This window comes from Hyperolius riggenbachi, chromosome 4 (assembly GCF_040937935.1).
Source record: "Hyperolius riggenbachi isolate aHypRig1 chromosome 4, aHypRig1.pri, whole genome shotgun sequence".
Classification (NCBI taxonomy): Eukaryota; Metazoa; Chordata; class Amphibia; order Anura; family Hyperoliidae; genus Hyperolius; species Hyperolius riggenbachi.
The window spans coordinates 458659476-458686382 of NC_090649.1; the positions used below are offsets into that span (position 1 = coordinate 458659476).

The following is a 26907-nucleotide window of genomic DNA, read 5'->3' on the forward strand; positions in this document are numbered from 1 at the left end:
CATATTTTTGAAATGTTACAATCAGTCAGAAAAGTTGATTGCAATTCTTAAATTGAACAGATATTTAAAAAATTGTATGGTGTGTGGCCTTTAGTTAAACTACTGCTCAGGACAGCAGAAGGCGATGTGTGAAATTCTTCTCTCTGGGGGACTCAAACAGCAGTAAAAACCCTTCCTTCTTCCTTCACAGTAAGAAAAAATAATAATAAAATGTACTGGAGTGGAGTTAGTTCGGCTTGATCATGCAGCTAGTTATCACCCCGGGACTATAACTGTGGTAATTATTATCAGACGACATCGTTCCATCGATCCTGACACCGAGCACAGGTATGAATGAAGTCACCTTATTTTATTTTTAGCCCCTCGTCTAAATTTAGAATGACACAATGACCCGCCTTACCGCGAGCGGCCGCTAGATGGCAGCGCCACACACGCAACGCGCAGACAGCCTGGGAATGGGATGAGCCCCGCCCCGCTACTGCAGTGCTCTCTAGCAGGCTGAGCCGCACCCACGTCATGACTCCGCCCTCTCCGGCTTCGCTCAGTAGGAAAAGCTGGGAATTCCTGCCAGGAGTTGGGAACATCCGGTGTGCATCAGTTTCCTGGGTTGCTGGCATTTAAATCCAGCTGGAAGGGGCTGATGAGCATCTTTGGGATCCTCTCTCCTCTGCATCTCTCCGTGGTCCTCCCTGTCCACCCAGAGGAGACGCATTCTGCTGATTTATGTGATCCTTTCCTTTGATTGCATAGAGCTGCTCTCTCTCTGCTCCCAGCAGCTATTCTATAGCACCAGGCAGCTCTCTGTGCTGTCAGTGTCTCACTGCAGCATTGGATCTACCAATACTAATATTATTCTTGCATTTTTCTGCAAGCCACTGATCTGACTTCTGCATTGGTGCAATCCTCACCTGCACTCATTCATTCTTCCTGCTGTCTCCGCTGTTGTGTATTGATTTTGGTCCTTTAGCACCATGTTCAGCTGGCTGGGAACCGATGACCGGAGGAAGGACCCAGAGGTCTTCCAGACGGTCAGCGAAGGGCTGAAGAAACTGTACAAGACCAAGCTGCTGCCCTTGGAAGAGTATTACAAATTTCACGAGTTCCATTCGCCGGCGCTAGAGGACGCAGACTTCGATAATAAGCCCATGGTGCTGCTGGTTGGCCAGTACTCCACCGGGAAGACCACCTTCATCAGGTAAAGCATCGCTGACTGTGATTAAATTATGGTGTGCAGGAGTTATCAATTGGAATGAGTATAAAGTAGTAGAGGCAGGAAGTGGAAGCTGTGCTAGCAAATCAAAGCTGCCAGTTGCTGATTGATAGAGAAGAGTGTTAAAGTGTACCTGAGAGGAGGCTAAAGAAAGATTTGATACTTACCCAGGGGTTCCTCCAGCCCCATAAGCACCGCTGAGTGCCTCGCCGTCCTCCCAAGTGCCTCCGTTCGGCCGCAATCAGCCCTGGTAATTTGGTTCAGTCGCGCCAGTCGGCTCTTCTGCACATGCGCAGCCCCTCCGTGCTTGTGCAGAAGGGCCCGACTGGTGCAGCTGAGCCAGTTACGGGGCTAATTGCGACTGAACAGAGGCAATTGGGAGGATGGAAAGGTACTCAGCGGTGCTTATGGGGCTGGAGAAACCCCCGGTAAGTATGAAATCTTTTTTTTAATCCTCCTTTCAGGTTTACTTTCGATTCGACTTTGCATGTGTTTTTTTTTTTTTTCTTAGCTGTGCATGAAATGCAATTTGTGGGAGCTAAACCAGAACTTTCCGTACAGCTAATCGGATTCACAAAGTTAATGATTAAATACTTGACAGATTAATTATCTTTAAAAATCGAATTAATGTGTATCCGAGGGGAATTTAAGGACACAAATTACATACTTATCTGAATAGAGGGAAGTCTCTGGATCCACCAGAAGCTTCTCTTGTCCTCCTGGCCCCCACTGTTGCCGCGCACTCACACCCAGAACATATCCAACAAGACATGTTATTGTGGTGGTGCTCCGCTTCATGCATGGGTTTGGCTGTACTGTGCATAAGATGCTCATACATAAGCGGCTACTGCGCAGACGTGGCTGAAGCAGAACAGGGTGTGACGAGGAGCGCGGGGGGTCCCGGGTAGCAGCGGTGGTCTCCAGGAGGATGTTGGAAGCCTCTGAAGGATCCCTCTTACTATGTATGTATCTAATTTTTGTCCTTCGGTTCACCTCAGGTTCTCTTTAAAGTGTACCTGAGACAGGGTGGGGGGAAAAATTCATACATACCTGGAGCCTTCTCCAGCCCCCTTCAGACTTTTGGGCCCCTTACTGTCCTCCTGGGCCACCTCGATCCACCACTAGGGTCCTCTGAAGTTTCTCCAGTTGGCGCATGCGCAGTTCGGCTGCACGTTCACCACCATCGAGGCTCTGTCGCCAGGAGCATTCTGCGCCTGCGTAGCAGTACTGCAGTATGCTCCCGGTGACAGGAGCACGATGGGGCGAGCGTTGCTGAGCCACGCATGCGCAGTATTCCCGGACCGGAGAAACTTCAGAGCTATCGGCGGATCGAGGCAGCTCAGGAGGATGGCGAGGGATCCGAAGGTCTGAAGGGAGTGGTGAAAGTATGAATTTTTTCCCCCACCGCTGCCTCAGGTTCCCTTTATGCCTTGTACATGCGTCGCACAGTGGGGATCGCAATCTGATCCCTCGGGAAGGGGGGCAGAGGTTAGATAGAGTGGCACCCGAGTGAATTTATGTGGCGGGTGGGGTAAGTGGGGAAAACAATGCTTTCGGCCGATCGCTGGCGAGGCATTGGTGGACGTTGTACATACGATAGATTCTGGTAGCGGAGGTGCACTTTAATGTAGCTGCTGGGTTACTGATTGGCTGCTTGCGATGGTCATTTGCTATCACGCTTTCCTTTTCCTGGGGCAGAGATTGGCTCATTAGAAGAACTGTCAACTCATTCCTAGAATCCAATCATCTGGTGCCTTCCCTGTAATAATGTGTTGCAGAGGGAGTATCTGTCAGCCCACAGCTTACACTGGGATTGTGAGGTCTGCCAATTTATAGAGTGAATTGTATAGTAGTCTGCCAATCTGTGGATTCATTTTTAAAACGGGATGTAGCGGAATGACTCAGTTATGTAAAGCGTGTTATTCGGGTGCAGCTCAAACTCGTATGATCAGCTGCAGTTTTTAACAACTTTGTCACACCTCAAATCAAACTCCTGACTTACAAAAATGAGTTAGAAAAAGCAAAGTCCCCATTATCTGGGACCCAGGCAACAAGTGCTAACTAACTGGCATGCCTGGGGGGATGACATGGACTGTTTTTGTTTTTTGAGAGGGGAAGGGAGGAGGTTGCCAGCCATAAAATACTCACCTAGCCTTCAGTGACGTCCTGCAGCTCCTAGCGGGCTCCTGACAGCTTTCCGGTGTTCGTGCACGGCTCCCGGCGTGTCATGTGATCCGAGGTGGGTCAAGTGACATGCCTGGAGCTGTACATGGAGGTTGCCGGAAAGCCGCTAGGAGCTGCAGGACGTCGCCGGAGGCTTGGTGAGTATTTTGTCCTGCACAAGGGGGGAGGTTTGTGCTTTTTTTGGCCGGCTGCGGCTCAAGCAACCGTCAAGCACATGTATCCAGCAGCAGGCGAAACCCCGCCGGTGCCGGATACTGGGGACTCTGCTGTACTTAAGTAGTGGGAAGCCCCTGGATGGTCTGGAGGCTTCATAAGTCCTCCTCACACCCAGCGCCGCTGCCTGAGACCCTTTTCTTTTTTGCGGCTGCACTCCCATCCACGTACTAGCATGGCCGCTCTATGTATGCGCGAGTATGGTCTGTGCAGTAGCACAAAGGTGTTCGTGCATAGAGGAAAAAGCCGCTTGTTTATGGATAGAAGCGCAGCCATGAGAGAATATCTGAGGAGCTCTTGTCCTACACCCCCTGGCTTACAGGGTCCCAGCACAGGATAGGTGCTGTTAAGGGCAGTGGGGGGGGGGGGGGGGAAGTGTTGAGCATGGTGGCTTAGTGGTTAGCTCTCTCACCTTCCAGCGCTGGGTCCCTGGTTTGAATCCCAGCCTGGCTTCTTCCATAAAATGCCAGTTTCATTTTATTATTATTTGTGTAACACCAACCCCTTCTGCAGCACTTTACAAAGTACATAGTCAAGTCACTGACTGTCCTCAGTAGAGCTGACAATCTAATCCTACCATAGTCATAGTCTAATGTCCTACCATATTATTATTTATGCAGGAGAACAGAGGCGCCAAAAGGATAAAAGGAAGCTAAATGAGCTTAAAAACCAAATTCTTGGTAAATAGAGGAGGTAGTGGTGGACTTACCTCCTCACATATGCAATAGCATATGTGGTCAGTAGAAGAGCCTGGCTCTTCTACTGACCACATATGCTATTGCTCCGTTGTTATTGCCTGATGAAGCGGGATCAAACCTGCGAAACGCGTTGCATATTTGGAGTTCATAAATAAAATATATTGACTGTGTTTACTACAGTCGTTGTGTGTCTACTTGGAGGAGGTAAGTCCACCACTACCTCCTCTATTTACCAAGAATTTGGTTTTTAAGCTCATTTAGCTTCCTTTTATCCTTTTGGCGCCTCTGTTCTCCTGCATAATATTGAGTCCACCCTGGGTGGAGGGTTGAACCCCCTTTTTCTCATCTACAGAGAGCGACTTCTTATTCCTGAGTGGGGTCAGGAAAATCTCCCCACCTGCCTTTACAGTGGTTGCCTAATGGTAACCCTGGTTTGTGAGTATTAATATTTACTCTATCTAGTAACCATTTACCAGTACATATTACACTATTGGGGCTCTTGGTGTTCCTTGTTTTTATTTCATATTATTATTTACTAGGCCTAAGGCCTGTGTGGAGCTCCAAGCGGCGTTCGCTGCTCGGGAAACTCAAACGGCAAAACTGCCATCTAATTACCATGTACAGCGCTGTACTGCGGACAGCCATGTGAAACGGCTGTCCCCCTGGGGCACAAGAGAGCGATCGTCTCTCATAGGCTGAAGCCTATGAGAGCTGATCGCCATGATTGGCTGGCTGGGGGGAGGGAGGGTTTAAAAGAATAAAAATAAACAAATAGTACAAAAACAAAAAACCCCAAATATTTATAAAAGAAAAATAAACACTGGGCGGGGGTGGGGGCGTCGATCGATCAGACCCCTCCAACAGAGAGGTCTGTTGGTGGGGAGGGAATCGCTAGTGTGCTGTGTTGTGCGGCCCTGCAGCTTGGCCTTAAAGCTGCAGTGGCCAATTTAACTAAAAATAGCCTGGTCTTTAGGGGGTTTAGCACTGTGGTCCTGAAGTGGTTAAGTTATCCGCGTGCATACATCGCCCATGCCACACGCGCACCTGATCACCCTCCCTTCAGGACCCGTCCTCCTCTGCCGCGTGTCATTTCCCCCCAGCTTTCGGCAGTGTCTCTGCGTCTTTCCCTGCACATGCGAAGTGCAAAAAAAGCACGGACACACAGACATGGGACGCAGGGACACTTGGTAGGATTATATATTTATTAGACTTTTCTGAATATAAGATGCTCAGGAGTCTGGGCTATATAGGTTTAAAGGTGACAAATCTGTGGGGGGAAAAAAGAAAAATGCTAACCAAGGTGCAAGAGAGTCTTATGGACATCCCCCTCCAAACATTCTCTAAGCTACTCTATCTAAGCTACACTGACCAGCTACAATACACCAAAATCGTAATAGCAATCGCTACCGCTTAGCGATTTGCGTTTTTTTGAAGCAATGTTCAGAGCAATTTTTGAATGGATGAGCGTTTTTGCTCATTCATTCAAGCTGAATGGCTGGAAAAAATGCTACATGCAACGCGTTTGCGATTTGAAAAAAGTCACAATGCTGCTGTGGGAACACCCTCATAGAGTAACATTAGCCAAGTGCTTTTCAAAGCGCTGGCGATTGGTAAAGTGCTCAGGAGCGCTCTTGGTGTGCACCAGCCCTAAACTACACTACACTAACCCCTGCTACCCTCCAAACTAAGCTACACTACACTAACCCCTGCTACCCTCCAAACTAAGCTACACTACACTAACCCCTGCTACCCTCCAAACTAAGCTACACTACACTAACCCCTGCTACCTATCCTCCAAACTAAGCTACACTAACCCCTGCTACCCTCCAAACTAAGCTACACTAACACTTTGGCTCTTACTTATCCAGCGCTGCGCTTCCCTACCTCTCGCTCTGGGCCGGCTTTGCCACGCGTTCCTCTTCTCCGGCATCTTCCGATATAGCTGTACACTGCGGCCACCTGCCGTTATACAGCTCGGGGTCCTCCGTTTTTGTGCGCTATACAGCTCGGGGTCCTCCATTGTGTGCACTATACAGCTCGGGGTCCTCCGTTGTGTGCACTATACAGCTCGGGGTCCTCCATTGTGTGCACTATACAGCTCGGGGTCCTCCATTGTGTGCACTATACAGCTCGGGGTCCTCCGTTGTGTGCACTATACAGCTCGGGGTCCTCCATTGTGTGCACTATACAGCTCGGGGTCCTCCGTTGTGTGCACTATACAGCTCGGGGTCCTCCGTTGTGTGCACTATACAGCTCCGGGTCCTCCGTTCTGTGCGCTATACAGCTCTGGGTCCTCCATTGTGTGCACTATACAGCTCCGGGTCCTCCGTTCTGTGCGCTATACAGCTACAGTAGATGGACCAATACGGAAGCCAATAGGCGTACAGAGGTGTCACGGAACGGAGGACCTGGAGCTGTATAGCAGCAGGCTGCCGCAGTTTACAGCTATATTGGAAGATGCTGGAACGCATGGCAAAGCAGGCCCAGAGCGAGGAGAGAGAGGAGCATGGCGCTACATGCGGTACGTGATTCTCTGCCCACTCTGCACAACATTTTACCATATCTTCGGTATAAAAGACGCACTCTCTGCCCCCCATAACCCCCTCCCCAGTTCTGGGGAAGCAAAAGTACATCTTATGTTCCAATAGATACGGTATATAGCTCTGACATCTTCTGCAGCACTTTTACAGAGTACATAGTCATGTCACTGACTGTCCTCAGAGGAGCTCACAGTCTACTCCCTACCACAGGTGTAGTCCTACCATATTATGTATTTATACAGCACTGAGCTATTCTGTAGCACTTTACAAAGTACATAACTGTGTCACTGACTATCCACAAAGGAGCTCACAATCTAATCCCTACCTTAGATATAGTCGAATGTGCTACCATAGTATTATGTATTTATCTAGCACTGAACTCTTCTGTAGCACTTTACAGACTACAGAGATATGTCACTGACTGTTCTCAGAGGAGCTCACCATCTAACTCTAGGAGGATAGGTAGGTAGGGTAGGTAGCTGAACTACTGCACTCGCGCAGTAAGGTCTGGATGACGTCAGTGCGACTCCGTCAGCTGCAGCCAGCGGCGGGGAGCTGAGGTTTGGCAAGGGCACAGGATGGCTGTAAGGGGCTGCAGTAAGCCCAAGGTAAGTAGATTTTTGATTTTTAATCACCTCGGACCTTCCCTTTTAATAAGTTTGCACTGTACATACAAATGTTTATGTCCTCATGTCACTTCAGGTACACTTTAAACAGAAGTGCAGCGATAAATGGTTTCTTCTTGGAGGGCAGAGTGATGAGGTACACAAGTTAGGACTGCTTCACACTGCAAGAGCTTTGAAAGAGCTAGTGATTTGTAAAGCTCTTGCTGATGCAGTGCTAGGGGAGTTTTTTTATGAAATCACCCCACTGAAGTGGGATCACCCCCATAGCATTACATTAGCAAGAGCTTTTCATATCAAACGCTTAGAAAAAGCTCTTAGGCCTGGAACCCACTGGGATCGCTTTTCTCAGCGCTTTGCGATTTGAACAGCTCTTGCTAATGTAATGCTATGGGTGTGATCCCACTTCAGTGATGTGATTTAAAAAAAAAATCCCCCATAACATTGCATCAGCAAGAGCTTTTTCAAATCACTAGCGCTTAGAAAAAGCTGCTAGTGGGTTTGAGCCTTTACAGTGTGAACCTAGCCCTAAAATACTTTATTACATAGAATCCTCTGCTGACCGCAGGTGGGGCCAGCTCATCAGCTCTGTGCTGGGGAAGTAACTCCCGATCTACTGCCAGCAATGAGCTATAGGAAACAGCCAGACAGTTATTTTCACATTTCTTACAAGAAGTATAGAGGTGCAATGCACAAAACACAGCGCATTGCTAATTACTGCAAACCTACTGTCCTGTGCATGAAGATAGGAGCTTGTACCGGGATATGAGTTGATTAGATATGTTTTTGCTCTCTGCAGAGCTGTGCAGTAGCTGCAGATAATCTCTCTCTGTCTCTCCCTCTTTGTGTCACTTTCCGTCACTTTGCATTTCTCTCTCCGTCTCGTAAAGCTATTTCCAGCTACAGCCTGTGAGAAATTCTTGGATTTTTGTTTATCGCAGCAGATAAACAGTTTAAATCTGACTCCGCCCAACACTGATAACTCTGCAATGGAATCCCTCATAGGTTTATGTCTGGAGGTGCCCGTACATGTTTTTATGTACTGTATATATTCCATTAGATGGATGATAGAGCTTTTAACAGAAATATTCCCGTGAATGCATCTGAATCTTTTCCCTTTTTTATAAATAAATGCCAGATCAGTCGAGATAGTTACATTTTATTTGTTCGATGGATCACTTGGAATTGGAACAGCAGATGTCCATCTTTAAGGCTTGCCCAACACAATCCAATCATTAAACATAATTGATATAATAATGCCCCAAAAGTCTTGTGTAATGCCAGTTTCTGTTTACTTGTTATACTGGTAGTAAACTAGCTGCAGTGTGTGCTGATGTCCGCTTGAAAAATGCTCGCCTTAAACTGGACCTGAGCTCTTGCACAGGGCAGAAGGAAAACATAGAGAAATGCACCCTGTATGTATTTACATAGTTAGCCTGTCTAATTCCCCCCCCCCCCCCCCCCCTCATCTGTGACTAAGCACAAGTTAGAATTTTGTCCCTCACCCGTGTGGCTGCGGGAGTGTGATGGGGGCGTGCGCGCAGCTGGCCTGCGCCGACTGGCCAAATTGCCGAGACCCATAGCGGAAGATCCAGGTGGCGGAGGAGGATGAGAAGGGACCAATTAGCCTGAAGGGGGCTGGAGGAAGCCCCAGGTATGTATAAAACTTTTTTCCTCCATCTCAGGTAATCCTGAACAAAAAAATCAGTGTAACTTCTTAGAGCCCCTGAAGTCATCCTGTGCCTGCGCTGTCCTTACGCGGCCTCATAAAAGGTGGCCAGTCGCAGGCTACTGCGCCTGCGTGGCCCAGAGCTGTGCGCACCCTGATTGCGCCCCCATTCCAGGGATTTACCTGTACTACACATGCGCAGAACACTTCCGTGCACGGGGACCCAATAAGGAGGTGCCATACAGCGCTCAAGGGGTTTCGGAAGGACGGCGTGGGCACAGGATGACGGGGGGAGGGGCGCTGCAAGAAGCTCCAGGTAAGTTAAACAGTTTTTTGTTCCAGCTTTAGGCTGCTTACACACAGGGACGTTACAGGCGCACGTTAGTGCAGCCTGTAACGCTCCCCCAACGCACAACAATGTAACACAAGTGGGCTGTTCACACTGCCCACGTTGCGTTACATGTAACGCTGCACGTTCTCCCAAAAGTGCAGCATGCTACGGCGTTAGAGCGGCTATAGCCGCGTTAGACTGTTTGCACATGCTCAGTGGGGGGCAGAGAGGAGGCGGGGAGAGCCAGCTACAGTAGCCGCGCACATGGCTACTTAATATTCACTGCACTGGCGGCAGCTGATTGGCCAGAGGGACCACGTGATGCGGAGTGTCTCGCTCCGCATCACGTGGTCCTGCCGGCCAATCAGCGCCACTCTGGGAGACCTTATAGGGATAGAGCCGCCTAACGCGGCTCACTCTACCGTCCTATCTTGCAGCACCATACGTTGTGTTAGGTGCACGTTATGCGACCTTAACGTGGCACCTGACGCAACGTCTTGGTGTGCAAGTAGCCTGAAATTACCTTTTAAGTTATGCCTGGTACACACCATGCAATTTCCCGTCAGAAGTGATGGGAAAATTGATCAGAAAATGATTGAAAATCAGATCGGTTCTGTTAGAAATGATGGTATTTGACCCGAAATCTGATGTGAAATTGCATGGTGTGTACCAGGCATAAGTAACCGATTTTCTAATGTAAACTCACAGGTTTACTTTTAAATGTTCTGAGTAAGCGGACTTTAATGGTTTAGACAAGACCAGCGGTGAATCCTGATCGGTCGGTGAGTGTTTATCACCCCTTGCTCTGATGGAATGTCCCAGCTCAGAGCCCCTCCCGCTGAGATGACCACATATCCCGGCCGTGCCATTGCTGCACCCTATCTGTGAGGTGTGAGGGTGATGCGGACATACTGAGCTCATTACAGTAAACAGCTGCTCTGTACAGATGTTACACATCCATAGATGACCCTCATTCCCGGAATACCAACCCTGGGAAATCCCTCAACTCTGTGTCATGTTCATTATTCACAATCCCTCCAACAGCCAATACTTCCCACAGCCAAACCACTCTCGCCTGTGCTTTATGCTATTATCTACTGTATTTACATATACATTACACCAGCTTAAAGTGAATGGGAATCGGTAAAAAAAAAAAGCAGATACTTCCCTAAGGAGAGGGAAGGCTCTGGATACTAATGAGCCTCTCCTCTCCTGGTCCCAGCTCCAGCGCAGGAACTCCCTGTAGCAGTATCCAAACAGTTTGGACAAATACTGCTTCCTGCCGCCACCAAACTGAGGGTTCGGAAGTCTTTGGGAGACCAAGTGCTCCCGAAGAAGGGCCGCTCCGTACTGCGCATGCGTGAGCGTCGTCTCTCGCGCAGGTGCGCTGTATGGAGCTGCCTGTCTTCGGGAGGAATTGGCTCCCGCAGACTTACTGTCCCCCACTACAGGGGATTTAAATGGCGGGGGATTTAAATGGAGGAGCTGCCGCTGCAACAAGGGGACCGGGAGGGGAGAGGGAAGGCTCTGGGTCCTATAGAGGACTGGCACTGCTGTAAAGCGCAAACTATTGGCTATAGTTGTACATCAGGCGTGCATAAAACATTAACAAGTGGAGGCAGGTAACATACCATACAGATGATCAGAGGCACATGATGTGGCGGTAGGTGTTTGGTACGAAAAAAGCCTGACGGCCGTTTCGCACAGGTCTGTGCTCCTATGACACCTCCTCCGTAGAAGCACAGCATTGTGCAAAACGGCTGTCAGGCTTTTTTTGTACCCAGCACCCACCGCCACATCATGTGCCTCTGATCATTTGTATGGTATGTTACCTGCCTCCAATTGGTGATGTTTTATGCACTCCTGATGTACAACTATATCTAATAAAGAGTTTGCGCTTTACAGCAGTGCCAGCTTTCCTCCTTCTACTATATGTTAGTTTGCAAGACTTTATGCTAGAGCATGCTGTTGGCGTCTGCTTGAGAGGACACATGTTTGCAAACCAGTCATCCGTGCACAGCTCAATGTCATAGTTTTGCAACTGTAGTGCCAACCTGCTGCAGCCTCCTTTGTTTGTTTGTACTTAAAGAGAACCTTAGGTGAGAGCGATACTGAGGCTGACCTATTTATTTCCTGTTAAACACCAGTTGTCTGACAGCTCTGCTGATCTATTTGGCTGCAGCAGTGTCTGAATCACACCAGAAACAAGCATGCAGCTAATCTTGTCAGAGCTGAGAATAATGTCTGAAACATCTATTCTGCTGCATGCTTGTTCAGGGTCTGAGGCTAAAAGTGTTAGAGGCAGAGGATCAGCAGGATAGCCAAGCGACTGGTATTGCTTAAAAGGAAATAAATATGGCAGCTTCCATATCCCTCTCACTACAGTTATCCTTTAAGGTGGCAGCCTCTGGATCCTGCAAAGGCTGCCCATTCCGTGCTCCGGACCACCATTGCCGCTCACAGACACTTAAAGTGGACCCAGAATAAACTTTTACTCATTGCATAATTGTGTTCCTTTCATATAGTTTATAGGGCATTCCTCAAGCCAAATACTTTTTTTGTTTTGTTTTAATACTCTAATTCCCTATAAACTAAACAAGCCTCGCCCACAGCTTTTCAGAGAGCCTTGGAACTATAGCAAGGACTTATGGGAGCTCAGTCTGGGCAGGAGGAGGTTACTAGCCAGAGATTTCAGAGGAAAGGAGGAGAGGGGACTGAATTTACACACAGGCAAGCTGATAGCATCTCCAGCCCTCAGCCTTTGACAATGTGACAAACATAACATGGCTGCCCTCATTGTATCACAGGAATAATTAATCATAAACTTTTGAAGCTTTTTGCAGCTAGATATGCTGTGTAAACTATGCAAACTTTAGATAAGATATATAGATAAGTTACTTGTTATAGTTAGTTTTTCATCTCGGATCCACTTTAAGAAATCCAGTAAGAGCTTGTTAGCTTTCTGTTTGCTGAACCTTCAGAAGGGGAACAGCAGTAGGTCTGAGGAGTACACAGATCTAGAGGCTTCCCTCTTGTCTTTTAACCTCCTTGCCGGCTATCCCGAGCTCAGTTCGGGGTAACCTGCACAGGAGGATTTCTCAGGCCCCGCTGGGCCGATTTTTCACAATTTTTCTTTATTGCACTTTGCTAGCTGCGTGCATATTTCGATCGCCGCCTCTCACCGCTGATTCACCGCTACCCGCCGCCAGGACTTGTGCAGCAGCAGCAGGATAAGCCATACCGGCTGTATCCTGCACCCAAGTCTCCTGGCTGCGATTTGATATCTATGCAGGTTGCCAGGCAACTGGCATTGCATTGCTTCAGGTAAGTATCTCATTTTCATCCCAAACTTCAGCTCGGATACACCTTAATAAATGGGGACCGTTTATAAATGGGAATGCTAACAAATGGGGCCTGTTTCAGTTTTCTTCTCCTCCTGAGCCTTCACCACACACTCCTCATAACAATCACTCTGTGTTTTGTTTTTTGTTTTTTTTGCAATAAGGATCCGCTGGCGTTCTTTCCTTGCGTGTTTCTGAGGCGATTGTTATTAGCAGGCGTATAACTGTCGGAGTTGGAATTTGTCACCAGCCTGTTATGTAGCTGTTCCAGAGTCCACAGCAATGAATGGTTTACTGCACTGCTGTTAACCCCTCCAGCTCAGAGACCTCCCTGAAGACATTTCCACCCATCAGCTGGTCTGAGATACTCCAGACACAGAAGGCATGGCCTGCAATCCATGGCAGAGATAGTTTAACCCCCTCCCGACCGCTCAACGCCAATTGGCGTGAAGTCCTGGGGCGGGGTTTTGCTGGAGATCGTGTGCGCCCATCTCCGCTTCAATGGCTCCGTCGTCAGTCTCCCAGCGGCGATTGCTGCTAACAGACTGTTAGACGGCGAAACAGCCGTCTATTTACATTGTACAGTGCTGCGATCTACTACTGGGGACAGCCGTGTCACTCGGCTGTCCCCTGGGGAGGCTCAAGAGCGATCGGCTCTCATAGGCTGATGTCTATGAGAGCTGATTGCCGTGATTGTTTGCCTGGGGGGGGGGGGGGGGGATCGGCAGTGACGCAGCTAAGAAGCTGTGGGCCCCAGTGCAAGTTTTGCATTGGGGCCCCTCAAGCTCTCTATACATAACAAATGATGCGCCACACCGAAGCCAATCAAGGACAACCGCAATGTCAGAGGTGCAAGAAGGAGATGGGAAACAGTGTGTTAATGTCACTCCTATTATAATCATCTATAGAAGTTAATTTTATCAGCATAGGACCAATAAAGAGCTAATACTGTGGTTGAGGGTGGGCCCCTCGGGGACCCTATTGCCCAAGGGCCCCGATGCGGTTGCTACCTCTGACCCCCTATTGCTACGCACCTGGAGATCGGGTAGAGGAAAAAAAATCATCATTTTTATTATAAAAAAGCGATCAGAGCCCACCAACAGAAAGTTCTGTTGGTGGGCAGAAAAGTGGGGGGGGGGGATTCATTTGTGTGCACGGATGTGTGGCTCTGCAGCAAGCCATTAAAGCTGCAGAGCTCTAATTTGAAATAAGTATCCTGGTTCCCGCGGGGGGGTGTGGGGGGAGGGAGGGGGGGGGGGGGGTGGGGGGGGCTGGAGAACCAGGATACTTATTTCAAATTAGAGCTCTGCAGCTTTAATGGCTTGCTGCAGAGCCACACATCCGGGAGGTGTTAAAGGCTGTGGTCCTTATGTGGTTAAATATGTACAAATATCACTTTATGAGCTGACGGCAGATAAATCTCTTATAAAAGACCTGGCCTGGATCCCCTTTTCCCAGCCACTTCCTGCAGCACAGACTAGCAGGGCCTCTCAGGCTGTGATCTTCTCTGGCAGTACTGTCTGAGCTCCGCCCCCTTGTAGTGTGAACAGCTGGATGTCGCCACACTCGTGTGCCTCCACTGCCGGAAACCTGGGCTCATCTGAGAAAATTACACACTGCCGAAAGTCCACATAATCATAGCTCCCAACTGTCCCTCCTCTGGAGTGACAGTCCCTCTTTGAGAACCCTGTCCCTCTTTATTCATTTGTCCCTCTTTCAGGACTGATGTACAGATCTATGTCAATATATGTATTTTTCTACTGAGAAATGTGTTTACTTGACTTAAATTGATATACAGTATTTGTCATGTCTGTATGTCTGTCCATGCTTTGACAAAGAAGACCGGATTGGCACCGAAATAAATGTCGGTGTTACGGTCAGATTATTATACGTGTGTTTGATGGAACAATAAAAGTTTTTCACTGTTCCTGGATAAGTCTGTGTGGATCCATACTTTATCTTGCGGCTTATAGTTGCTGAGGATCCTGCACCCGCTGGACTCAGGTGTGCGGTTCTTTCTCTCTGGCTCGGAATTGAACCGGGGACCCAATGCTGCAAGGCGAGCGCGCTAGGCCACCGTGCTGCCCATGTTGAAGCAGATATCTGATAGCTTTGCTTTCACTCACTTCCAGGTTTTCTGCCACATTTCCAGCTGTGCAACGGGGCTGTCTTTCCACGAACCATTTGCCAGTCTTCAACTGTTGATTCCGGTTGGCCCAGACATGGATGAATAGTTTCCTTGCGTTCCCTTTTGAACTGGACAATCACCCGATTGATGGCGGACTATGGAATCTGTAGGGCACCAGCTATTTCCCTTTGGCTCGCCCCATGTTCATATTTTCCGATGATCCATCATCTTTGGAAACCACTCAATTCTTTGGCACTTTTGGTTTGAGGCATCCTTCGTCCTCTTGAAACTCTGTTCCAATAACCACACCTGGAAAGGGAGCCACGTTTGTCAGGTCAAACGCCACTTCTCACATTGCATGCTTGGTGTTTGTTTATAAGATGTTTCTGGAGTAGCTTTACAGTTACAAATGTTCGGGAGATCAGTGAATAGAACGGTGTATGTATCAGGGCTGTAGAATACAAAAATCATCCGACTCTGACTCCTCAGTTTATGAAACCTCCGACTCCAGGTACCCAAAAAGTGCTCCGACTCCACAGCCCTGGTATGTATTCTCCATGTGTAGCATTACTGTACAGGCAGCATTTTCCTGCAAACAGACAGATTAAGGTAATCCATACATACAGGCTGCTCTTGTTGTGACATTAGACAGAGAGGGGGGCGGAGTCTCCATCTTGGCTGCAGAAAAACTAAAACAAACTTTTTGCCAAAAGTGTCACGCCTGCGGGCACGCCCGCCCAAAACAGGCTGATTAACTCTCATGTGCCAGTGTGCAATGCCCAGTACTTTTCCCTTTTTCCTGGTGGAATGACTGTGTCTGTTCATAAGACAATATTCAACTTTTTTTTTTTTACCAAACAAACTCCTCATTCCACCAGCTGTGAAAGGGTACCTGAAGTGAAAAATAGAAAGAAATTTGAATACAGTACACTCCCGGCTATCCGGAACTCAACTAACTGGCAGACTCAAGCAACCGGCACAAAATGCCAGAAGCTCACTCGATTGATTTGAAAGGTTTTGTGGGCTCAGAATTCTTCACAGCTTGTTCCCATGGCTCCCCCACCTCTCCTCATCATGCTGAAACCTTGGGGAAACGTTTCTTAAAAATTCGCCTGTCGGCTGTACTACCGCGCTGGGCCACCACCATCAACGGCTATGCAAATATATTGATGCGGCGGCGTCAGTCTCATGACTAAGGCCGCATTTGGCTCAGTTGCTGCTGGCATGTGTACTCCAGACTGCTCCCAAGCACCTGGGCTCCTTACAGAGGCCACCAGCCAGGACAAATCTCGCCAGAAGAAGCCACCAGACCACCGGGCAGGACAGAGGCCACTTTGCCACCAGCAGGCTGTTATGTATATAGAGTAGGATATAGTACTGTAGTAGATGGGCCTATATTTATCATTGGTTCTCAAGAAACCAGAAAGCACACTAATGCTAGGTACACCCCATACAATTTTCCAGCAGATTTGCCTGCCACATCGACCCTTTCCAACATGTCCGATCTGAATTTCGATCTAATTTTTTTTTTTCCGATTTTTCTGATCACTTTTTTAATAGTTTGTTTTTTTTTAATTGTTTTGGAAATTTGAAACATCGATCCAAATTCAGATCGGACATATTGGAAATAATCGATCTGGCAGGTAAATCTGCCAGAAAATTGTATGGTGTGTAACTAGCATTATCCGGCAGCAACTAATCCCTGTTGGTGCTGGATAACTAAGACTCTACTGTACTTTTGTAAGTCCTGGAAAGCCTCTGGCTAATCCTGAGGCTTCCCCTATCTTCCTCAACCCCACCGATCCAAACCTTCTGAACATATTTGGCAAGAGCTTGTAGAATATGTTCTGATGGCCACATTCCCATCCATGTATGAGCACGGCCAAACACAGTAGCACAGGGTCAATTGTGCACGGCATTCTTGCTTGTCCTACTGCGCAGCCGCGGGCCGTACTTGCATCTTCACAGTGTGGCTGTGTTCCTACATGGGCAGGAAAGCGTCTGTGAAGAATAAGGGGGTTAAAGGGTACCTGAACAGAACTTCCTTCCTGCTCTAAAAGATAGAACAAAAGCCGATACAAATCCTGCAATGAATCTGCAGTATGTCTACTTCCTGTTTTCATGGAAGCAGCCATAGGGTTAACATCCTGTGTTGACAAATTAGCTGCTCTGCCGAGGCAACAGCTGACACAGCTTAGAGATCAAATTACAGTTGTGATTAGTCACAGATGAGGGAGAATTAGACAGGCTGAACTCTCTAAATACATACAGGGTGCATTTCTCTGTTTTCCCTCTGTCCTGTGTAAGGCCCAGTGCACACCGGGCGGATCCGCCGGCCGAATCCGCCTGAAAATCCGCATGGCTAATGTATCTCTATGGGCTGGTGCACACCGGCGGTTTGAGGTTTTTACCAAGCCGCAAACGTGCCTCTTGCTGCACGTTTGCGGTTTGCTTAAAACCTCAAACCGCCGGTGTGCACCAGCCCATAGAGATACATTAGCCACGCTGATGTGGATGCGGCCGGTGAACACCCGGCGGATCGTATCAAGATCCGCCCGGTGTGCACTGGGACTAAACTCACTCATCCGCACCCAAAACCGCTAGCGTTTTGTGGATCTGCTAGCGGTTTTGGTGTGCACTAGGCCTAAGGCTGGTTTCACACCAGGACGTTGCGTTTTAGAAGACGTTATGGTCGCATAACGTGCCCCTAACGCAACGCCTGGTGCTCTCTGATGTGGAAGTCAGAGTGAGCCGCGTTGTGCAGCTCACTCTGGCGTCCGTGATGCGCACTCTTGGACGCATGCGGCATCACGTGGTCCCGCCGGTCAATCGCCGCACAGAGCGGCCGTTCCAAGAAGTAAACCCTGCATGTCACTGAGTGCAGTGAATATTAATTAGCCATGTGCCTGGCTGCTCTCCGCTCCTCCCCAATGTTACTGAGCATGTGCAAGCAGTCTAACGCGGCTCTGCCGCTTACAAAGTACTGCATGCAGTACGTTGACTTATGGCGCAGCGTTACACTGTAACGCAACGTGGGCACTGTGAACAGCCCATTGATTTTTCATTGCTGTGCGGTGGGGTGCGTTACAGGCTGCTCTAACGTGCGCCTGTAACGTCCCACTGTGAAACCAGCCTTAGAGTTTAGGTCCACTTTAAGCAGAAAACATGACCGGGTCTCTGTACTGAAAAAAGAATTGCTTGGTTCACCTTATTGTGTTACATTTTGATGGGATTCCTGGTATGTCTGAGTACGTCACACACTTCGCAAGATCTCTACACCCCAAATATTTGGCATATCTGACACCTCCTGGGTATTTCAGAGGCATCTGCGATGGAATTTTATCTGCTGAAGTTCCCACATGTAGATAAATCCTCCCCATTTCTCTGTCCGTTATTGTTACCACAGCCTCTCCCTGGCAGCAGCTGAGCTCATCCAAGTTCAGGGCCTTTTCTCACTAAGACGCCATCACACTGCAATTTCATCACATATTATCAGTACCGGGATACGCCCGCGATTGCAGTAAATTTGCGATTTCTGATGGAAGGAGAAAAAAAACCTTGATTTTTTAGACTTCTCCCATCCATCCCCCCCCCGTAGTCTGTCCATAGGTACCTCAGCATCCATTGCGTCCCCACTGTTCTCCTCTTGTCAGCTCTGAAATTCTTGTGACTGGAGCTTCAGCGGCACATGCTCAGAATGCTCCCGCCTTCGATGTCGTGGAGTGGACAGGTCCGCACATGCGCACTGGTGAGACCGCTCCCAAGGACCGCACATGTGCACTGGTGAGACCCCTCCCATAGGACCGCACATGCGCAGTGGAGCTCCAGACTGCAGGGATTTCAGAGCAGACAGTGTGAGAACCGAGGGGGCTCAGCGGAAGCCAAGGTACCCGATGGACTACGGGGGCTGGAAGAAGCCCCAGATAAGTTAAAATGCCCAGGTTTGGATCCAGTTCAGGTGTGCTTTAAAGAGGAACTTTAAAGTGGACCTCCAGACTAAAAATCTACTCAGCAGCACTGAAAGGGTTGATGTTTCTTTAACAGTTTCACAGCATCAGAACTTTGTTTTTCTTACCCAAGCCTCATTTTTAGCTGCACAGAAGAAAACTGCCCAGGCATTTTCCCCTGATGCTGTGCAAAGCATGATGAGATTTCTGAAGTTGTTGTTCTCCTGCTGTTTTGGTGCAATTTTTATTTTTTAATTTTGAATTTGAGATTTGAAGCCTAGCGCGCGCAGCTGGGAGGGGTGATAAGGACACAGGACAGTTGGAACTGTGTCTCGTGCTCCCTGTCACCTCTTTTCAACCAAAAAGATGGCTGTCCCCATGAAAAAGATGTCTGTCCCCATGAGATCACAAACATTTGCCTGTTCTTTTAAAACAGGGTGGGTAAGAGATTATATTGCCTATTTTAATTAACATAACTAATGTAACGTAATGACAGTATGTTTGTTTAGGCTGAAGTTCCCCTTTAATCAATGAATGAACTCCATCCCAATCAGTAGCCGATACCCCCTTTCCCATGAGAAATCTTTATCTGTTCTCAAATAGATCATCGGGGGGGGGGGGTCTGTATGGCTGATATTGTGTTGAAACCCCTCCCACAGTGTGATGCCATGGTCCTGACAATTTGCTGTCTGTGGCTTGTTTCACACTGTAAACCAGTGTTAGCGATGTGGTGCGTTGTGCCCAATGCACCGCATCGCACTGCCAAAAACAGGCCTTTAGGGAACACCGCGCTACTGCGCAGTGTTCCCTGTCTGGCCACCGGTTAAGCAGGAAGTGACGCGAGCTTGCCTTCCTGCTTCAGGTATGTGGAAGCATATTGTTAAAATATGCTTCTGCGCATGCGTGTCATGACGCCAACGTGTTTAAAGAAACACATCTTGCCATAGACTTCCGGTATGACGCAGATAGCTGCAAGTCGACGCAGCACCACAGCGGTAACGTAGTTTTGGACCAGCTTCAGGGATGCGGCGAAAACGTCACTTGTCGCGCTGTACTGGGGAAGTATGAAAGTCTCCATAGACTTTCATTGCCCGGCGGTAAAATTACCGCACCGCCCCGGTGTGAAAGGTCCCTGAACCTCTTTGCTTTGTGCAGAATCTCTGTACATAGAACTCTCAGTTACGGACATTCCAGTGATAAATTTCAGAGTGTAAATCAGGGAGAGGAAAGTTTTTACAATGGGCAAACACTGACAAAACAATCTATTAACGAATATTGTAAAAAAAGAAGTAATTTTATTCATTATGTTCTTTTTACTACAGCTCCTGTTTAAGATGCAGAAAATTGGCAGCAACTCTAAGGCTGCTTCCACACAGGGACGTTACAGGCGCACGTTAGTGCAGCCTGTAACGCTCCCCCAACGCACAGCAATGTAACACAAGTGGGCTGTTCACACAGCCCACGTTGCGTTACATGTAACGCTGCACGTTCTTCCGAAAGTGCAGCATGCTACGGCGTTAGAGCGGCTTAAGCCGCGTTAGACTGTCTGCACATGCTCAGTCATGTTGGGGAGGAGCGGAGAGCGGCCAGGCACATGGCTAATTAATATTCACTGCACGTTGTGACGTGCAGTGTTTACTTCCTGGAGCGGGCTGCTCTGTGCGGTGATTGGCCGGCGGGACCACGTGATGCCGCATGCGCACAAGAGTACGCATCACGGACGCCAGAGTGAGTTGCACAACGCGGCTCACTCCGATGTCCACAAGAGCACCAGGCCTTGCGTTAGGTGCACGTTATGCGACCATAACGTAGCACCTAACGCAACGTCTTGGTGTGCAAGTAGCCTAAAGCTCAGTGATATTGTGATCAATGTTTTCTAGGGATAGTCCCTGAGATCATAATTTGGCTTGCATGTAAATTCAATGCACATTATATGCAGTTTGGAATCTAGATAGCCAACAGCCCTCCTTGCCAATTTTGATTACCGCAATTCCAACCTGCAAATAATTTTTGTTTTCATTCTTGCATGCAACCCAGTATTATTAGGCTCTGACTGATCATCTGTAATGCTTTTTTTTCTAGGAGTGTTCCCTCTGATCTCCAGTAGTGATGGCCATGCCTAGGAGAACTCATGGGGAAGCATGTGAACAGTTTAGTCAGGTGATAGATCTGCAAGTCTCTGATTTGCTAGTCATGATTGTGTGCTAAAGCAGGATGTGATCACAGCAAATCAGAGCTTTGCAAATCTATCAGCTGATCAAACAAATCACATGCTTCTCCATGAGTTCTCCTAGACATGGCCTTCACTAATCTCCAGTGATTGGTTTATGGACTCTTTATGGATTTTTTTTTTTTTTCTTTTTTTTCTGATGATTCTGATGTTGGAATGTGTTCCTTCTGTCTCGTCAGGTATCTTCTAGAACAGGACTTCCCCGGGATGAGGATAGGACCGGAGCCGACCACAGACTCCTTCATTGCGGTGATGCACGGTGATGTTGAGGGGGTCATTCCAGGCAATGCGTTGGTGGTGGACCCCAAGAAACCGTTCCGTAAGCTGAATGCTTTTGGAAATGCCTTCCTGAACAGGTGAGCTTGCTGGTGAGGGACATCACTGGAGAGATGTGAGTTAAAGCTAAGGAATACAACAAATAGTATTGTAACCTTAGACAGATTAGGTCTGAAAGTGTTACATGCTTTAGAGACAGGAACACTCAAAGATGGAGAAGAAGTCCGAGAGCCCAATATAGTGTAGTATTTGTGCTGTTCACAGAAAGATTTTATGATGCTTATAAGAAATATACTTCCAAACACGGGTTACCACACAATCAACCACTATCAAGGCAGTTAGGGAAAATTAGAACCTGACCCCACTCATGTTTAAGAAGTTGTTTTATGTAGATAGAGGAAAGGGGAGACAACCCTCCACCAAGGGTGGACTAGACTATATGCAGATGTGTAAACAGAGGCACCAGTAAGGATAAAAACCGTTTAAAGGGGGAAGCTATGGTGGACTTGCCTCCCTCCCTAAAAATCTCGCTTCATCAGGCAAATAATTGAGAACACACGAATGAGTCTGTACCGCAGCCAAGTGCCTCAGAGGCGCTCTTGATCCCTTCCTTGTCCTCTCTGCATCCCCTCGTTTCACCGCCAGACCCCAATACAGCATCGGACTCTGAGTACTTCCGAAAATGAGTGGCTACTTATTATGCGGACTTCCACGTGGGCAGTGCGGAGCCACTCATCTTTAGAGGTACTCAGAGACCTGGTTAGTTCCGTGTGCCGGTGGTACATTTGAATGTAGGCCGGGGGGTGGAACGAGAGGACGAGCAGAGGACTGGGAAGGCTCTTATATAGGGGTGTCCAACTCAATCATGTAAGGGGACAAAATCTAAAACCTAGTCCAGTGATGGCTAACCTTGGCACGCCAGCTGTGACAAAACTACAAATCCCATCATGCCTCTCCTCCCCGAGTTATGCTTAGAGCTGTCAGAGTATTGCAATGCCTCATGGGACTTGTAGTTCCACCACAGCTGGGGTGCTAAGGTTAGCCATCACTGACTTAGTCTAAGAATAAAGTGGCCTAACTGGTGACCAAGGAGGACATGGGTGTCCGTTCCTTTACCCCCCACCCCCACCCCTCCTCTTCTGCAGAGTGGTGCAGTGAAGTAGTTTAATACTCACCTGCTCCGATACTGCTTTGGGTCTCCTCTAGTTCTCCTGGAAGACATGTACTGTATGCTGCATAACTATGGCTCCTGAGGCATGTCACGTGATCAGGAAAAGGAAGTATGGAGGCACAGAGCATGCAGTTGCTTGGAAGAACAGAAGAGACATGATGGTGCACTTGTGCAGGTAAATATTACACTGCACCTCTGCTCTGGTATGTGGGGAGAAGGTGGGAGGGAAGGGGTGGGTGTGTGTTTTACCTGCCACAAGGGGGAGTTGGATCCAAGGATGGGGCCCCAATGGTAAATTTGCATCCCTCTTGCCTATAGACCTTTTTTTATTTTATTTATTTATTTTAAGGAAAAACTTTATTTTCCATTCCACGCTATCCAGAAACACCGTCGTTAGCATGGAAATCTGATGCTACAGTTGATGATTCCATATGTTTATTATTATAAGGGTTGACTCATCTCACATATCCGGTCTAGCAGGCAGAGCGGGGAATACCTCTATCCCACACCTGAGAAGTTGGGATGTGAGGCGATGTGCTGACCTGCTGTGAGTGCAGCCTGTGTAGATTGTCAGTCAGGCATTGTGCAGGCGCGGGGCCTTGTGTGAGCACAGCCTGTGTAGATTGGCAGTCAGGCATTGTGCAGGCGCTGGTCCTGGTGTGAGTGCAGCCTGTGTAGATTGGCAGTCAGGCATTGTGCAGGCGCTGGTCCTGGTGTGAGCGCAGCCTGTGTAGATTGTCAGGCATTGTGCAGGCGCGGGGCCTTGTGTGAGCGCAGCCTGTGTAGATTGGCAGTCAGGCATTGTGCAGGCGCTGGTCCTGGTGTGAGTGCAGCCTGTGTAGATTGGCAGTCAGGCATTGTGCAGGCGCTGGGCCCGGTGTGAGCGCAGCCTGTGTAGATTGTCAGGCATTGTGCAGGCGCGGGGCCTGGTGTGAGCGCAGCCTGTGTAGATTGTCAGGCATTGTGCAGGCGCTGGGCCCGGTGTGAGTGCAGCCTGTGTAGATTGGCAGTCAGGCATTGTGCAGGCGCTGGTCCTGGTGTGAGCGCAGCCTGTGTAGATTGTCAGGCATTGTGCAGGCGCGGGGCCTTGTGTGAGCGCAGCCTGTGTAGATTGGCAGTCAGGCATTGTGCAGGCGCTGGTCCTGGTGTGAGCGCAGCCTGTGTAGATTGTCAGGCATTGTGCAGGCGCGGGGCCTTGTGTGAGCGCAGCCTGTGTAGATTGGCAGTCAGGCATTGTGCAGGCGCTGGTCCTGGTGTGAGTGCAGCCTGTGTAGATTGGCAGTCAGGCATTGTGCAGGCGCGGGGCCTGGTGTGAGCGCAGCCTGTGTAGATTGTCAGGCATTGTGCAGGCGCGGGGCCTGGTGTGAGCGCAGCCTGTGTAGATTGTCAGGCATTGTGCAGGCGCTGGGCCCGGTGTGAGTGCAGCCTGTGTATATTGGCAGTCAGGCATTGTGCAGGCGCTGGTCCTGGTGTGAGTGCAGCCTGTGTATATTGGCAGTCAGGCATTGTGCAGGCGCGGGGCCTGGTGTGAGCACAGCCTGTGTAGATTGGCAGTCAGGCATTGTGCAGGCGCTGGTCCTGGTGTGAGCACAGCCTGTGTAGATTGGCAGTCAGGCATTGTGCAGGCGCTGGGCCCGGTGTGAGCGCAGCCTGTGTAGATTGGCAGTCAGGCATTGTGCAGGCGCGAGGCCGGGTGCGAGCGCAGCCTGTGTAGATTGGCAGTCAGGCATTGTGCAGGCCCGGTGTGAGCGCAGCCTGTGTAGATTGGCAGTCAGGTATTATGCAGGCGCTGGGCCCGGTGTGAGCGCAGCCTGTGTAGATTGGCAGTCAGGCATTGTGCAGGCGCGGGGCCTGGTGTGAGCGCAGCCTGTGTAGATTGGCAGTCAGGCATTGTGCAGGCGCTGGTCCTGGTGTGAGCGCAGCCTGTGTAGATTGGCAGTCAGGCATTGTGCAGGCGCGGGGCCGGCTGTGAGCGCAGCCTGTGTAGATTGGCAGTCAGGCATTGTGCAGGCGCTGGTCCTGGTGTGAGCGCAGCCTGTGTAGATTGGCAGTCAGGCATTGTGCAGGCGCTGGGCCCGGTGTGAGCGCAGCCTGTGTAGATTGGCAGTCAGGCATTGTGCAGGCGCTGGTCCTGGTGTGAGTGCAGCCTGTGTAGATTGGCAGTCAGGCATTGTGCAGGCGCTGGTCCTGGTGTGAGCGCAGCCTGTGTAGATTGGCAGTCAGGCATTGTGCAGGCGCTGGGCCCGGTGTGAGCGCAGCCTGTGTAGATTGGCAGTCAGGCATTGTGCAGGCGCTGGGCCGGGTGAGAGCGCAGCCTGTGTAGATTGGCAGTCAGGCATTGTGCAGGCGCGGGGCCTGGTGTGAGCGCAGCCTGTGTAGATTGGCAGTCAGGCATTGTGCAGGCGCGGGGCCTTGTGTGAGCGCAGCCTGTGTAGATTGGCAGTCAGGCATTGTGCAGGCGCGGGGCCTGGTGTGAGCGCAGCCTGTGTAGATTGGCAGTCAGGCATTGTGCAGGCGCGGGGCCGGGTGTGAGCGCAGCCTGTGTAGATTGGCAGTCAGGCATTGTGCAGGCGCGAGGCCTGGTGTGAGCGCAGCCTGTGTAGATTGGCAGTCAGGCATTGTGCAGGCGCGGGGCCTGGTGTGAGAGAAATCTGTGTAGATTGGCAGTCAGGTATTGTGCAGGCGCTGGGCCCGGTGTGAGCGCAGCCTGTGTATATTGGCAGTCAAGCATTGTGCAGGCGCTGGTCCTGGTGTGAGTGCAGCCTGTGTAGATTGGCAGTCAGGCATTGTGCAGGCGCGGGGCCTTGTGTGAGCGCAGCCTGTGTATATTGGCAGTCAGGCATTGTGCAGGCGCGGGGCCGGGTGAGAGCGCAGCCTGTGTAGATTGGCAGTCAGGCATTGTGCAGGCGCGGGGCCTGGTGTGAGCGCAGCCTGTGTAGATTGGCAGTCAGGCATTGTGCAGGCGCGGGGCCTTGTGTGAGCACAGCCTGTGTAGATTGGCAGTCAGGCATTGTGCAGGCGTGGGGCCTTGTGTGAGCGCAGCCTGTGTAGATTGGCAGTCGGGCATTGTGCAGGCACGGGGCTTTGTGTGAGCGCAGCCTGTGTAGATTGGCAGTCAGGCATTGTGCAGGCGCGGGGCTTTGTGTGAGCACAGCCTGTGTAGATTGGCAGTCAGGCATTGTGCAGGCGCGGGGCCTTGTGTGAGCGCAGCCTGTGTAGATTGGCAGTCGGGCATTGTGCAGGCGCTGGTCCTGGTGTGAGCACAGCCTGTGTAGATTGGCAGTCAGGCATTGTGCAGGCGCGGGGCCTTGTGTGAGCGCAGCCTGTGTAGATTGGCAGTCAGGTATTGTGCAGGCGCTGGGCCCGGTGTGAGCGCAGCCTGTGTAGATTGGCAGTCAGGTATTGTGCAGGCGCTGGTCCTGGTGTGAGCACAGCCTGTGTAGTTTGGCAGTCAGGCATTGTGCAGGCGCGGGGCCTTGTGTGAGCACAGCCTGTGTAGATTGGCAGTCAGGCATTGTGCAGGCGCGAGGCCTGGTGTGAGTGCAGCCTGTGTAGATTGGCAGTCAGGCATTGTGCAGGCGCGGGGCCTGGTGTGAGCGCAGCCTGTGTAGATTGGCAGTCAGGTATTGTGCAGGCGCTGGGCCCGGTGTGAGCGCAGCCTGTGTATATTGGCAGTCAGGCATTGTGCAGGCGCCGGGCCCGGTGTGAGCGCACCCTGTGTAGTTTGGCAGTCAGGCATTGTGCAGGCATGGGGCCTGGTGTGAGCGCAGCCTGTGTAGATTGGCAGTCAGGCATTGTGCAGTCGCGAGACCTGGTGTGAGCGCAGCCTGCGTAGATGAGGTGATGTGCAGGCGCTGGGCCCGGTGTGAGCGCAGCCTGTGTAGATTGGCAGTCAGGCATTGTGCAGGCGCGGGGCCCGGTGTGAGTGCAGCCTGTGTATATTGGCAGTCAGGCATTGTGCAGGCGCAAGGCCCGGTGTGAGCGCAGCCTATGTAGATTGGCAGTCAGGCATTGTGCAGGTGCAGGGCCCGGTGTGAGCGCACCTTGTGTAGTTTGGCAGTCAGGCATTGTGCAGGCATGGGGCCTGGTGTGAGCGCAGCCTGTGTGTATTGGCAGTCAGGCATTGTGCATTCGCAAGGCCTGGTGTGAGCGCAGCCTGCGTAGATGAGGTGATGTGCAGGCGCTGGACCCGGTGTGAGCGTAGCCTGCGTAGATGAGGTGATGTGCAGGCGCTGGACCCGGTGTGAGTGCAGCCTGCGTAAATGAGGCGGTGTGAGAGCAGCTTGTGTAGTTTGGCAGTCAGGCATTGTGCAGGCGCCGGGCCTGGTGTGAGCGCACCTTGTGTA

General features: G+C 50.1%; 1 protein-coding gene across 1 annotated transcript in view; it reads left to right on the plus strand.

Annotated features, from left to right (window-relative positions):
- The first annotated feature begins 565 nt into the window (after positions 1 to 565).
- EHD3 (EH domain containing 3) overlaps positions 566 to 26907 on the plus strand; it is an 87366-nt gene continuing 61024 nt past the window's right edge. The window contains exons 1-2 of the mRNA XM_068232793.1: positions 566 to 1195; positions 21294 to 21470. Coding sequence (XP_068088894.1) covers positions 972 to 1195; positions 21294 to 21470 — 401 coding nt within the window. The 5' untranslated portion in view covers positions 566 to 971. The remainder of the gene's footprint in view (positions 1196 to 21293; positions 21471 to 26907) is intronic.